This window comes from Myotis yumanensis, unplaced genomic scaffold (assembly GCF_028538775.1).
Source record: "Myotis yumanensis isolate MYYU_CA2020_CCGP unplaced genomic scaffold, mMyoYum1.0.hap1 SCAF_1, whole genome shotgun sequence".
Classification (NCBI taxonomy): Eukaryota; Metazoa; Chordata; class Mammalia; order Chiroptera; family Vespertilionidae; genus Myotis; species Myotis yumanensis.
Window position 1 is genome coordinate 118,038,591 of NW_027223752.1, and position 15,669 is coordinate 118,054,259.

The following is a 15,669-nucleotide window of genomic DNA, read 5'->3' on the forward strand; positions in this document are numbered from 1 at the left end:
GATTTCTTACAGTTCTTATATATAGATAATGAGTCATTATACTTGTTGGAAACATTTTTCTCGCTTGAAAGTTGTTGTTTTTTAATGCTTATATTGTCAAAATTTATATTTAAAAAAATTTTCCTTACTTTTCACTGATTTTTTAGAAAGAGAGGGAGAGAGAAAGAGAAACATTGATGTGAGAGTGGAACATCAATGATACACTGCCTCCTGCACACCCCCTGCTGGGGATCGAGCCTGCAACATTATTAGTTGCACATCTGTATAGATATATTCTTTTCATTAACAAAGTCACTGCCATATACAAGGTGTCCCCCCAAAAAATATATACACTTTAACAGCTGATAGCTCAATTGATGTTTCTTTTCAGATTTAACCCATTGGAATTAATAATTATTCAAAGTGTGTATACATTTTTTTGATACAACCTATATTTTTTGATGGGCTAAAAAAGCTCCCAATACTTTATTAATATTTTATTTTACATTCTTTAATTGCTTATGTGTAATTTGGATCTTAAGATTAATAATTAGCACATCAGGATGACTGTTAATAGGGAGTTTCTCTTTTGTGTGTTCATGGCATATCTGATATAGCCCTTGGATTGAATTTAATTTGTCTCTGTGAGTTAGGATTCTGTTGCAGATAACAGTAATTATTGTAGATATTTTTATGTAGAAAGGGACTTAATTCAGAGAGGCACTTAGAAAAGCGCTAGAAGTCTTAGTTTCAGACTAGTAAAATAACAATGCAGAACTGACCTGAGCTGCAATCAGAAAGTAGTAGCTGCTGGAGAAGCTGCTAAAACTATTGGCTCCAGGGCTCAAGTGCCTTTATTAGAGTTGCAGTGACAATACACTCTGTCTCTCAGCACTTAAAAAAGTAGTACCTGGACAGAAAACTGAAGCACTTATTATGTACACGCTTGCCAGCAGAAACAGAAGCTACTAGCCAAAGCCTCTGCCTCATTATACTTTCCCAGTTTCATGTATGGAAATTCAATTGTTGAACTTAAATCACTTTCTGAACCTGAGATGAAAGAGAATTTGGGAAAAGTAGTTTTCTTTTTAGTTAGAAAGCTTCTGCAGGAAAGCATGAGGAAGGTAAGATGGATGTTGAATATCAATCTCCCATATTCACCATAATCATTATACATAGGAAATGATGAAAATGGGCTTACAATTTTGTGTTTCCTATTCTTAGATTAATTTAAGAAGAATTTGATTCTCCCCCTCACCCCTTTTTCTTTTTAGCACTTGCTAGAGGTAAATTCTTTAAAGCACCTGACTAGACTGACTCTGCAGGATCGCATTACCAAATCCCTTCTTCATTTGCACAAGAAGAAGAAACCTCCCAGCATCAGTGCTCAGTTTCAGGTTAGTTCCTATTTTACTTTTAACAAAGAGGAATCTGTTTCCTTCAGATTGATTGATACTGAAAAGTCAAAATGATTGGCAAGATAACCTGAATGGGATATGGTTGATGTGACTAAAAAGCCATGCTGTAATGGTCATTTGGCTTTTCAGAAAAAAACCTATTTCTTTGTATACCACTCATTTTTGCATATTTTAACAACATTATTGTTTATATTTATAAATTGTTGCCAATGTGGGATGGAAGAAAATTCTCATTATATTATTGTTTTGTATCACAGGCCTCATTAAACAAGCTGATGGAGACACTTGGTCAAGCAGAACCATATTTTGTAAAATGCATTCGCTCTAATGCAGAAAAGGTAAAAATGTCCATACATGAGAACTCGCTCAGCTTACTTCAAACCAAGCTTTAAATTCTTTCTAAGGAGAGCAAGTGGATAGAAAGAACTATCCTATCTAATAAAAGAGAAACATGGTAATTAGCCGTACATCCGCTACCCTTCCCATTGGCTAATCGGGGCGATATGCAAATTAACTGCCAGCCAAGATGGCGGCCAGCAGCCATGCACTGAAGCGAACAGGGAGGCTTGCTTGCTCCAGTGACTGCAGACTCCAACGTTCCCCGCCTGACTTGCCGGTCTCTCAGCTGCAACTCTAAGCAACTATGTTGCAAATATAGAAGCTAAACAAAACCCCAGAAACCTGCTTTAGTCAGCCAGGCTTCAGCCAGCCAGGCCGCAACATTGTATCAAATACAGAAGGTAAACAAAGGCCAGAGCCGAGGCCTCAGAGCTAAAGCTGGCCCAGAATAAAAAAAAAAAAAAGAAAAAAAGGAGCGGTTGGGAGCTTCAGTCACCCGCCAGCCTGAAAACGGCCCTCAGCCCCTCAGCCAGGCTGGCCAGGCACCCCAGTGGGGACTCCCACCCTGATCCAGGACACCCTTCAGGACAAACCAGCCAGCCCCCACCCGTGCACCAGGCCTCTATTCTATGTAGTAAAAGGGTAATATGCCTCCCAGCACTGGGATCAGCGGAGCCGCGAGGCCTCCCGGCACCGGGATCAGCGTGACAGGGGGCAGCACCCAAACCCCCTGATCACCCTGTGGCTCTGTGTGTGACAGGGAGCGGGGCCACAACCTCCCTATCCGCCCTGCTCTGTTCGTGACGGGGGAGCTCCTCAACCCCCTGATCGGCCCTGCTCTGTGCCTGATGGTGGGAGCTCCCCAACCCCCTGATCGCCCTGTGGCTCTGTGTGTGACAGGGAGCGGTGCCCCAACCCCCTGATCGGCCCTGCTCTGTGTGTGATAGGGGGCAGCACTCCAACCCCCTGATCGGCCCTGCTCTGTGTGTGACGGGGCAGGGCCACAACTTCCCTATCTGCCCTGCTCTGTTCGTGACAGGGGAAGGCGCCCCAACCCCCTGATCAGCCCTGCTCTGTGCCTGATGGGGGGAGCTCCCCAACCCCCTGATCTCCCTGCAGCTCTGTGTGTGACAGGGTGCAGTGCCCTAACCCCCTGATCGGCCGTGCTCCGTGGGTGACGGGGCGGTGCCCCAACTCCCCTATGGGCCCTACTCTGTGAGTGATGGGGGGAGCTCCTCAACCCCCTGATTGGCCCCGCTCTGTGCGTGACAGGGGGGAGCTCCTCAATCCCCTGATCGGCCCTGCTCTGTGCGTGACAGGGGGGAGCTCCTCAATCCCCTGATCGGCCCTGCTCTGTGTGTGACAGGGTACGGAGCCCCAACCCCCCTGATGGGCCCTGCTCTGTGCATGACAGGGGGCAACGCCCCAACCCCCTGATCGGCCCTGCTCTGTGCATGACAGGGGGTGACGCCGCAACTTCCCTATCGACCCTGCCTTGAGTGTGACAGGGAGCGGTGCCCCAAACCCCAATCGGCTGTATCCTGAGCGTGACTAGGGGTGGCATCGCAACCTCTCGATCCGCCCTGCTCTGTGCATGACAGGGAGCAGCGCCCCAACTCCCCAATCGGCCCTGCTCTGAGCCCGACCAGGAGCTGCACCTAGGGATTGGGCCTGCCCTCTGTCACCCAGGAGCAGGCCTAAGCCAGCAGGTCATTATCTCCTGAGGGGTCCCAGACTGCGAGAGGGCACAGGACGGGCTGAGGGACCCCCCCGTCCCCCCCGAGTGCACAAATTTTTGTGCACCGGGCCTCTAGTCCTATCTAATAGAAGAGAAACATGCAAATTGACCATACCTCCACTACACCCACAAGCCACGCCCACCCACCAATCAGGAGCGAGTATGCAAATTAACCCAACTAAGATGGCGGTGGCCATGGAGCTGGAGTGAGCAGGAGGCTTGGGTTGCCCCCGGCAATGGAGGAAGCCAAGCTTCCCACCTGCCCTGCGGGCCCTGAGCTCTGCTCAAGGCTATAAAGTTTCAATTATAGAAGATAGATAAATCCCAGATACCTGCTTCCAGCCTACGGCCGTGGCACATCTGAAAACGGCCCTCAGCCCCTCACCCAAGATGGCCACGCCTCCTTCACTGAAGGGGCTGTGGCCAGCCTGAAAACAGCCATCAGTCCCTCACCCAGGCTGGCCAGGCACCCCAGCGGGAACCTCCACCCTGAAGGGGGTGTGGCCAGCCTGAAAACAGCCTTCAGCCCCTCACCCAGGCTGCCTCCCCCCCCATGGAGTGAGGCTCCCCGCTGGAGGGCTTGGCCAGCCTGCGAACAGCCATCAGCCCCTCACCCAGGCTGGCCAGGCACCCAAGCGGGACCCCCACCCAGATCCAGGACACCCTTCAGGGCAAACCAGCCAGCCTCCACCCGTGCACCAGGCCTCTATTCTATATCTATATAATAAAAGGGTAATATGCAAATTGACCCTAACGGCAGAACCACTGGGAATGACTGGTCACTATGACACACACTGACCACCAGGGGGCAGATGCTCAATGCAGGAGCTGCCCCCTGGTGGTTAGTGCGCTCCCACAGGGAGACCTCTGCTCAGCCACAAGCCAGGCTGATGGCTGCCAGCACAGAGGTGGTGGCGGGAGCCTCTCCCGCCTCCTCAGCAGTGCTAATGATATCCAACTGGGGCTTAGGCCTGCTCCCCGCTGGCAAGTGAACATCCCCCGAGGGCTCCCGGGCTGCCAGAGGGATGTCTGACTGCCAGCTTAGGTCCGATCCCCCGGGGAGCGGGCCTTAGCCAGCAGGTGGACATTCCCCGAGGGGTCCCAGATTGTGAGAGGGCACAGGCCGGGCTGAGGGACCCCCCAAGTGCACAAATTTTTGTGCACCGGGCCTCTAGTCTATAATATTTTTTAAGGAAAACAGCATTCTATAGTTTCTATGGATATATTTCTTGTGTTTACACCTACTTGCCTGTAAGGTATTTACATGGTATTGATTTAATATCTACAAGAATTTTGAGAAGCAAATATCTCTTGAAATTCCATAATAAAAGTTTTATGCAACGTTTATTACCTGGAGATTAATCCCTCTTGTTTGGATATACATTGTCACTCTTAAAGAACATGCCAGGCATTTTTCATGTTTAGAGATTCTTATCTTTGTAAAATAGGGAAGATATGGGCATTCTTGATTCCTTTCTATTTTCTATGACAGATCCCCTAATTAGGGATTTGCAAAATATATCTAAAAAGTGTAAACATTTGTCATCTTTCATTATGTTCATCATAGGAAAAAATAGTTCCCAGCCTGAACAGCTAAACTGTGTAGGAATTATGTTCAGCTTTCTTAATTCTTAAGAAGCAGTCTCTAACTTTGTTATATGCAAGCTTTGTGACCTTAGACAAGTTATCCTTTCTGTAGTTTAAATATTTTCATCCAGGTAAGAATATATTGTATTTGTAGGACCTCATAGTGTTTTGTGAGTATATATGAGTTAATACTGGTAATATACTTAGAGTGTTCCCAGCCCATACTAAGTGGTTAGTAAATGTCACTATTCTTTTATAGTGACTAAAAAAGAAATGATTTTATTTATAGTTAAATAGAAGTTTGAGTCCCTGTTATTAAATGAGACCTTGCTATACAAAGAGTTCAATTAATGAAGTAGTTCAGGGTATAGAATAAGTACTAAATAAATGTCAGCTATTATTATTATTATTATTATTATTATTTAACATAAGTTGCCCATTGACTTTATTTCCTTGACAGCTGGTATGCCCCATCTGTCTGAAGGAAAATGTTTAGGATTGCTTTAGGGAATCATTGAAAATAGTATTTAGAATGAATAGGGAGAAATATCAGAAGCTCCAAATGCATATTGTTTTGAATGTCTGAAAATGTGCCTTCAGAGATACCTAGGAGTTTCAGGGCGTTGTGACTACTAGCTGCTTCCCTATCAGTGCCTTTACAATGAAATCAGTTGTCAGGGACTGGAGGAATTTTTTGTTTTTCAATGTGTCATACCAGTATTATCAGCAAAAGTATTTAGGGAAATAAACTACTCTTAACCTTGTACTAGTCATTAGAAGAAGAATCTGTCAGCTCTCGGTTAACCAAGGTAACTGATAAAGTAGGGCAGGTAGTTTCTGAGTGAGATTATAGATACAATCATAATTAAAAACAAAAATGCAGACACTCTTGACTATATGTAAGTAGGTTAGTTTTGATATGTATTTTATATTGACTCCTGTGGGTAACTACATTCCTTTTGAACTACAGCTAGAGAAGTCTGGAAACGTGGTTTCTCATATTCCCTAGGGTCAGGCAGTCAGAACTTTTTTGAAGCTACCAGCTGGAGAAGGAAGATTGTCCTGTCACTTCACTATATCTTAACCAGACAAGCTTCAAGTCAGTTCCTAGATATTCAAAAGTTAATCATATTTGTAAGACAAACATTAATTTGGAGATCTATTCTTCTAGGTTGATGTTTTTTTTCTATTGCTTTGTTTTAGCTGCCATTAAGGTTCAATGATGCCTTGGTACTTAGGCAGCTTCGGTATACTGGGATGCTGGAGACAGTTCGAATTCGCCAATCAGGATACAGCTGCAAATACTCTTTCCAGGTTATACTTTTACAGTGATCTTTAAGTATATATGCATATCAAGTAAATTCTTCCTGTCTTGTTTATTTTTTATTTGGGGCTTATTTCTCTTAATTCTTCCTTCCCATTCCATCTTCTGTACACAGAATTAACCAGGTAGTGAGTACTCACTTCCATTGAATGGCACCAGTCTTATTAAGCTTGTGTTTTAAGAGAATCCAGTACTTGGCTCTTCTCATTTGATCTGAATGTTTCCTAATACTAAATTTACTCATAACATAACAGTTCTTCACACTGATTGCTTCACACTAAATGTACTCATAGCATAGCAGTTCTTCATACTCTTATGAGTAAATACTAAATTTACTCACAGCATAGCAGTTCTTCACATGTATTACAAGTCTTCACACTAAAATAATTCAATCAGAACTGTCTAGTTCAAAAGAAAATATTCCATTTGATTTTTGCTAGAGTTTTCTCAGCAGGATTTTCTTTTATAGGAAGCTGCCAGCAAGACTCATGCTTATTCTCATCAGTTGCTGCTCTGGGTAGAAAAAGTATATTGAAGCTTTCCAGCAGCTGAGCAGGTTTTACTGTTACTTGGAGGGAAAGCTTCATTCTCAGTTATATCCTATAATAACTGTACTTTGCTTATTTTTCTAAATTTTGCTAAAAGTTTCTGATTATTGTTATATAACTTTTTCTTTGTTTTTTAATACAGCTTTCTCAAAAGGGATGATTAGTTTCTGCTCTTGGTTTCTTTCCAGCTTCCCTTTGATAACAAAATACTCTGTTGAACTCACTGCACCTCCTTCCATTTTATAAGTTAACCTTTGGTAATACTTTGTTAACAAGTACTTCCTTGGTTTCACCATATTGAAAAGAATGAGAAATGGATCAATAAAAGGATAGTTAGCTAAAGTTTAGGATCTTGTAGCTTTATAACATTTTCATGGCATTCTTTTGTGGCCTTATAATATTTTCTTTTCATTTTTTTCAGGATTTTGTGAGCCACTTCCATGTACTTCTTCCTCGAAATATTATTCCATCTAAATTTCACATTCAGGATTTCTTCAGGAAAATAAATATTAATCCAAATAATTATCAAGTTGGAAAATCCATGGTAAATATATATTGTCAAAATTGAGTGTATTTTTGTGTTTAAATAATAATGACAATCTTTGCCTATGATAATGTTTTGTAAAAAACATAATTTTCTAGCCCTAGCCAGTTTGGCTCAGTTGATAGAGCATCAGCCTGCAGATTGAAAGGTCCCAGGTTCAATTCCATTCAAGGGCACATACCCAGGTTGCAAACTTGATCCCCAACCATGGTGTGGTTGGCAGCCAATCGATGTGTCTCTCTCACATTGATGTTTCTCTCTGTGTGTCTCTCTCCCTCCCCTCCACTCTCTCTAAAAATATATAGAAAAATATCCCCAGGTGAGGAGTAACAAAAAAACAAGATAACAAAGAAAAACATAGTTTTCCAGATGTCATAAGGAAATTGAGAAGGCCACAATTTTTTTACTTAATAATATAGTCAATTTAAAGAGCTTCTGGCCAATTCTCTAGTTCTACCTATAATTTTAACTGCCTAAAAATCATCTCCCCTAGTGCTCTACTGTAATCTCCAACTCTACTTGCCCAAAGTCACCTCATCCTGATTTCCCTATTATCCTTAATTTATCAACTACTCTTTTCTGTCATTCTTCTTCTAGTTTCTTAGGCTAGAAGCCATAATCATATTTGGCTTACCCTTTACTTTAATCCTTTTACAAAATTGTTTCTTTTTTTTTTTAACAAATGATTCTCACATCTCTGCCTTTTTCTCTAATGCTACTGCATCCATAGTAGGTCTGTTTCTTTACCTTTCACATATATTTCTCTTACAGTAAACAGATCCCTTGTCTTGTTCCAGTCTGTTTGTTATTCTGTTGAAATCTACCCATTTTATCAAAATCATCTTAATATATTTCTTTCTTTAATTTGACTTCCTGCTCAGTAATAATCCCCTGATAACCTTCTCATTAGATTCAAACATCTTTCTCCTTTTCAAGAACCTTCATATTGTGATTTTACACTATTTAATTCCTTCATTATAAAGATTAGGTATTTCATTGTCCCTGTATGTGCCTTTATCGTTATTTCCAACTCCTTGTTTTGTTCAGGTGGGCTCCTCTGTCTCTTGCCCTCATTAGTTTACTCTTTTCCATTTTGTTATCTAATATCTATGTGCTCTTTTTAAAGGCAACTTATTTTATGTTTTAATTCTCACCCAAGGAGAGAATTTAATGTTGTTATTGATTTTAGAGAGAAAGAAATATCAATGTGAGAGAGAAACATTGATCACTTGCCTCCTGGGTGCCCCGATCGGAGATTGAACCCACAACCTAGGTTTGTGTCCTGACTGGGAATTGAATCCTCCAGCTGACTGACTGAGCCTCTGACCAGGGCTGGTGCTCTTTTTAAAAATATTTTTTTATTTTTGACAAAAATGGGAGATGATGCATATGTTAATTAGTTTGATTGTGGTAATCATTTCACAGTGTATACATACATCAAAACATATACCTTAAATGTATACAATTTTTAATATCTACCTGCTCTTTAAGGTGAATGCAAATCCTATTTTGTAAGGGACCATGTCTAAGTTATCTTTGTATCCCCCTAGATTTTTTTTTAATGGAATGAAGGAGTAAATAAATAAACTGATAAATAGCTTTGGGCAGCAAGAAGCCTTTTATGCCTACTGGGTTTCTAAAAGACTTATTATTGGTTTATTCATCTTATGATCAAACTTGAAGATTTGTGGTTCTCAACTTGTTTCCCCTACTCCAACATCCTTGAAAAATATGACACCCTGGCTTGTGTGGCTCAGTTGTGTGGAGCATTATCCTGTACACAGAAAGGTGGTGGGTTTGATTCCTGGTCAGGGCACATACCCAGGTTGCAGGTTTGATCCCCAGTTAGGGCATGTGTGGGAGACAACCAATTGATGTTTCTCTCTCACATCAATGTTTCTCTCTCTCTTTCCCTTCCTCTCTCTTAAAAAAAAAAAAATTAATAGAAATATGACATACTACCAGCAGTACATTGGCTCATGATGGTGGTGAATTTCCCAAGGGAATAATCTATATACACTGAGTGGCCAGATTATTAAGACCACCTGACGCTTGTAGGCAAATTAGCTATAATTTCGCGCTGAAGTTGCTAGAGGGCCAGATCATTATAAACGTCCCAATAGCACAACATACCTAAGTATCATTGCTGATTAAGTTCATCCTATCATGTTGATGGCGTATCCCAATGGAATGGTTTCTTCTAACAAGACAATGCGCCATGCCATGGTGCTCGTACTGTGCAGGAGTGGTTTCAAGAACATGAGGGAGACTTTACCTTGCTTAGGTGGCCCCCACAATCACCAGATCTCAATCCAGTTGAGCATTTGTGGGATGAAGTTAAAAGAGCCATCAGGCAGCTGGTTCCACAACCATCAAATCTCACAGAACTGGACAGTGCTATTCATCAGGCATGGTGTCAGATTCCTCGCATCACCTTTCAACATCTCGTGGAGTCAATGCCAAGAAGAATTGCTGCAGTATTGAAGGCAAAAGGTGGCCCAACAAAGTACTGATGGGGTGGTCATAATAATCTGGCCGGTCATAATAATCTGGCCACTCAGTGTATATGTAAAAGGCTAAGCGACCAGCCGGTAGATATGATGCACACTGACCACCAGTGGGCAGACGCTCAACACAGGAGCTGCTGAACGACAGCGACTTTGCAGAGTGCCCTCTTGCACTCCGGGACCCCTTAGGGCAGTGGTTCTCAACCTTCCTAATGCCACGACCCTTTAATACAGTTCCTCATGTTGTAGTGACCCCCAATTTCATTGTTACAAATTGAACATAATTAAAGCATAGTGATTAATCATAAAAACAATATGTAATTATATATGTTTTCCAATGGTCTTAGGCGACCCTTGTGAAAGGGTCGTTCAACCCCCAAAGGGGTCGCAACCCACAGGTTGAGAACTGTTGCCTTAGGGGATGTCAGATTGCTGGTTTCAGCGCAATCCCTACAGGCCAGGCTGAGGGACCCCACCTGCTGGAGGGACCCTGCTCACTTGGCAGATGCCCTGCAAGCCCCGGCGCCACCCCAGGTGTGGCTGGCCAGGGAGGGACCATAGGAGGTTGGCTCCAGGGCATGTCTGGCCCCTTGCACCCAGTCCCGCCCCGCTGGCCACCTTCTAATTAATTTCCTTTCCATGTGCACGAATCTGTGCACCAGGCCTCTAGTGTATCATATATCTTGCACTGGAATTTTTGTACACATGTGCACCTTCCCATTTCCCCTTCTATATCCTAATGTTTTATTTTAATTTTGAGAATGACCACTTTGGATAAATTGTAGAAATATTTATCAGTACTGCTTTTATTAATCTGCCACTGTATTTGTTCTTCTCTAAAAAGGCTAATTACAGAAGGGATGATTCATGAAATAAATTTCTCATTTCTTCTTAAACTGTATTTCTCATCTTTCTTCTTTTTGGTAGGTGTTCCTAAAGGAACAGGAACGACAGCACCTACAAGATCTGCTTCACCAAGAGGTGCTCCGCAGAATAATATTGTTACAACGATGGTTTAGGGTCTTGCTGTGCAGGCAGCATTTTCTCCATCTGAGACAGGCATCAGTTATCATTCAGGTGGGAGACAAAAGATTTCTTGCATGAGATTAGCTAGTTTATTTGGCCTTTGTTTTAGTAACCAGAATTATTTTACTATGAAACATATAAATAAGAATATAAACTTCTTCAGAGGTGAGAATGTGTTCTACACATTTTTGAAATGTTGATAGCACCAAAAAGATTACTTGCCATATAATAACAGACTATTAATAAATATCAATGGAGTTTAATTTAAATTAAATTGAATTTATAGTTATAATGACTTGTGAGGTATGATTGGGGCAAAGGAATTATGTGCCTTAATTTTTGTTACATAGTTATTCTATATAATAAGAGAGGGGTATGCTAATTAGCCCAGATATGCTAATTAGCTGCCGCCAGATATGCTAATTAGTCATGACCAGTATGCAGATTGACCACCACTCCCAACACACAAGATGGCCCCCCCAATGTGGCCACAAGATGGCCTGCAGAGGAGGGCAGTTGGGGGCGATCAGGCCAGCAGGGGAGGGCAGTTGGGGGTGACCAGGCCGGCAGGGGAGGGCAGCTGGGGGTGACCGGGCTGGCAGGGGAGTGGTTAGGGGTGATCAGGCTGGCAGGGGAGTGGTTAGGGGTGATCAGGCTGGCAGGCAGAAGTGGTTAGGGGCAATCAGGCAGGCAGGAGAGCGGTTGGGAGCCAGCAGTCCTGGATTGTGAGAGGGATGTCCAACTGCCCGATCCCGGTGGGATCGGGCCTAAATGGGCAGTCAGACATCCCTCAAGGAGTCCCAGATTGGAGAGGGTGCAGGCTGGGCTGAGGGACACACCCTCCCCCACCCCCCCAGTGCACAAATTTCGTGCACTGGGCCTCTAGTATTTAATCGTTTTCTGAGTGACATTTGCGTGTTATAAATACATTGTTGTTAGATACTCATCTTGGTTTATAGGTACCTTGTTTCACATTTACCTGTTTTACTTTCTCATTGATTTATACAATAGCTGTTTCCACAGGACCTTTTCTGTTTGTACAAGAATATCTTTTTATCTTAATTTTTGAAATGTGTACATATTGACCTTGAACCCAATTAATATAGGCAAGTTGTATGAGAATAATTTATAACTTGTTTAAATTAATTCGTAGGACATGAAAGCATCAAAATTTTAAATTAAGTTCTATAATTAACTTTATTGAGGTTTTATTATCTAAAATATTTGCTTTAACTAAGCATATCTAGAAAAGAAAACTTTTTTAAATCACCCACAATTTAACTGTTTAGCCACTTACCCTCTAATTATGACATAAGAAATTTATTCTTTTTTCTTTTTTCTGTGAAAATGTGGTATAAGATATGACAACAGTTTCTATTATTTTGTCTTCCCCACAGCGATTCTGGCGGAATTACCTAAATCAAAAGCAAGTCAGAGACGCAGCTGTGCAAAAGGATGCTCTAGTTATGGCTAGTGCAGCTACTCTTCTCCAGGCTTCCTGGCGTGCTCACTTAGAGAGGCAGCGGTATTTGGAGCTCCGGACTGCAACCATCATCATCCAGCAGAGATGGAGGGAGTGCTATAGGTGGAGGCACATGGCTGCTATTTGTATACAGGCAAGATGGAAAGGCTACAGGGAAAATAAGAAGTATCAAGAACAAAGGAACAAAATTATCCTTTTGCAGTCAATATGTAGAGGATTCAGAGCAAGACAAAGGTAATCTTTGTTGTTATAATAATTCTCTCTGTGCAAGTACATTATTTATACTTTTGTTCTAACACTTGCCTAACTTGTGTTAGAATTGGTTTTGTGCAATTTGTCTTCTCCACTAAACTGTGATACTCCTAGCAATTTTAATCTACATTGTGTCGTCTATAATAGAAGCTAAATAAGTGTTTATTGAATTAAAGTGGACTGAAAACCTACATGGTCTGTGGTTATAATTGCTGAGTTAACTTTTACATTAGGTTGAATCTTTAAAAAATTGGCATTATTCAACTGTTTTTATCTTTAGAAACTTTAATTTTATGTTTAAGGTTTATGTTAAAATAAGGATATTGTTAAAGGAGAGCTTACTTCTGGTTTTATTTATTTATTTTTTTAGTAAAATGCCTAATTACAAATAATGCACTTAATGATATATAATCTCACTCATCAAAATAGGATTATGAAATGTGCTTTGAAGTTAGTTTGAAACATACTTAGGTATATTAAAATTTTCTTCTTTTTTTTCTTAAATTCTCAGTAAATGTATTTTCTCCAGTAATAACCTACTTTTTTTTTTTTCTATTTTCATATAGATTTAAAGCTTTAAAAGAACAAAGGCTAAAAGAAACAAAACTAGAACTTGGATTGATGAATATTGAGCCACATGGAGCTCTGAAAATTCAGGGTTCAGACCCTTCAGAATGGGAGGATTGTTCTTTTGACAACAGAGTAAAAGCCATAGAGGAATGTAAATCTGTGATAGAGAGTAATCGAATTAGTTCAGTGGACTGCTTGAAGGATTCCCCAAACAAGCGACAGGAGAGAGCCAGAAGCCAGAGTGGTGTGGACTTGCAGGAAGATGTGATTATGAGAGAGAGACCCAAGTCCTTGGAGGATCTCCACCAGAAAAAAGTAGGTCGGGCCAAAAGAGAAAGTCGGAGAATGAGAGAACTAGAACAAGCTATATTTAGCTTAGAATTGCTAAAAGTTCGTTCTCTTGGTGGTGTGTCTCCTTCAGAAGAACGCCGATGGTCTACAGAACTGATGCCTGAGGGCCTTCAGTCTTTACAGGGTACACCTGATAGTGAAAGCTCTCAAGAAAGCTTGGAACTTCTGAGCTGCGAGGAAAGCCAAAAGAGCAAACTAGAGTCTGTAATGTTAGATGAAGGAGACTTGCAGTTTCTATCACCTAAGATATCTAGCAGTCAAAAATTTGATTCACAGGCCAATGCCCGAAGTACCTCAAGTGAGACTAACTATACATTGAGTCAAAAGGGAGCATCCTCTGACTCAATGCATTTGAAGAATGGGACTATGAAGGAAAAACTGGTTTGCAGTTCTGAATCTATTACCTCTAAGCCACAACTGAGAGACTCCTTTGTTTCCAGTAGTTTGCCTACATTTTTTTATATTCCTCAACAAGACCCATTGAAAACAAGTTCCCAACTAGACACAAGTATCCAGAGAAACAAACTAATGGAAAGTGAAGAAACAATTCCAGCTCTTACTTTGGATATTAACAGGAAAACTAGAAAGTATCGCTACTCAGGAGAAAATCAAGTTGTTGCTTTGAGTACAGATTCTTCTAATACTGTGCTTAAGAAGTTGGAAAAGCTGAACACTGAGAAGGAAGAAAGGCAAAAACAGTTGCAGCAGCAGAATGAAAAAGAGATGATGGAACAGATTAGACAGCAAACAGATATTTTAGAGAGGGAGCGTAAAACCTTCAAGACAATTGAAAAACAAAGAATTGGGGAGTCTTTTCCAGTATCATCTTTCTGTAAATCAAAACCAAGAGTAGAGAGACCATCGTCTCTCCTCATTCCGAATACCCCAAATAAGAAAGAATCTGATGTACTAGGGCATCCATCAGTAACTGTAAAAGATGCAGCTCTTGCCCTAAAAGACAGTCCCTCCGCTCACTTTCCCCTGAAGGATCGACCTGCCACCCTGTTCTTTGAAAGAAAAGGAGGCCCATGCCAATCTAGTACTGTCAATGAATTATCCAAGACAGACAGAATGTGCAACCAACCGAATGTAGCCTGTAAATTCAATAATAATGGCATTTCCAAAAGAGAACACTTTAAGCCAACTCAGTCTAAGAGCCACAAATCTAATGACCCTCCCAGAGATGGAACTACTATGGCCATTTTCTTCACACCAAAGGAAAATATGAGTATTTCCCTGTAAGTGAAATGTTTATTTATTTTCATGTATAAATGGGAAACTTTTGGAGAATTTTGCAGACATACCTCAGAGATACTGAGGGTTCAATTCCAGACCACTGAGCAAAGCGAGTATCACAGTAAAGTGAGTCATAATCTTTTTGCTGATTAATCATTAATCATCCTTGTGAATTACTTTTTTGTGAATTATTTTTTAAAATCAATTTTTCAAGATAAACTATCTTTAGTCTACTTGATCTAGTTTGCTTTACCTAAGTAAGAACTGCTTATCTTCAAAATGATTATATATTAGATTGTTTATGTAAAAGCTTAAGTAAAATGTATATTTCAAGTCTCTCATTCTACAAGTAATACTAGAAACCTTAGCATTTTATAGAATTATAAATGTTGATGTTTTTAAATTTATCTAGTCCAGTTCTCACATATAGATGAGCTCACTGGTGCCTCCAGAAGTGAAATGACTTAAGGTCACATTAAATAGCTGGGACTAAAACCTGAGTTTCATGATTAGGAATCAGCATTGGGTTTCATAGTGGTGATAAGTACATGATGGTCTTCATCTGGTTCATGAGAAAGAACAAAAAGAAATGGAATCTAAAGGAAATGCCATGAGTTTAAAAGTTAGGGTGGTCAAATGCTATCAAATGTTCTAGTGCCCGGCCGGTATTGCTCAGTGGTTGAGCATAAGCCTATGAACCAGGAGGTTACAGTTCTATTCCGGTCAGGGTACATGCCAGGGTTGCGGGCTCAGTCTCCGGTGGGGGG

At 41.3% G+C, this 15,669-nt stretch overlaps 1 protein-coding gene across 10 annotated transcripts in view; it reads left to right on the forward strand.

The window, feature by feature from the left end:
• The window catches only part of MYO9A (myosin IXA), a 429,988-nt gene that overhangs the window by 313,697 nt on the left and 100,622 nt on the right, over positions 1–15,669 (forward strand). For all 10 annotated transcript variants that reach the window (XM_070431053.1, XM_070431061.1, XM_070431045.1 and 7 more), the window contains 7 exons: positions 1,254–1,376; positions 1,655–1,735; positions 6,265–6,375; positions 7,355–7,477; positions 10,912–11,061; positions 12,408–12,727; positions 13,312–14,904. In XM_070431053.1, coding sequence (XP_070287154.1) covers positions 1,254–1,376; positions 1,655–1,735; positions 6,265–6,375; positions 7,355–7,477; positions 10,912–11,061; positions 12,408–12,727; positions 13,312–14,904 — 2,501 coding nt within the window. The remainder of the gene's footprint in view (positions 1–1,253; positions 1,377–1,654; positions 1,736–6,264; positions 6,376–7,354; positions 7,478–10,911; positions 11,062–12,407; positions 12,728–13,311; positions 14,905–15,669) is intronic.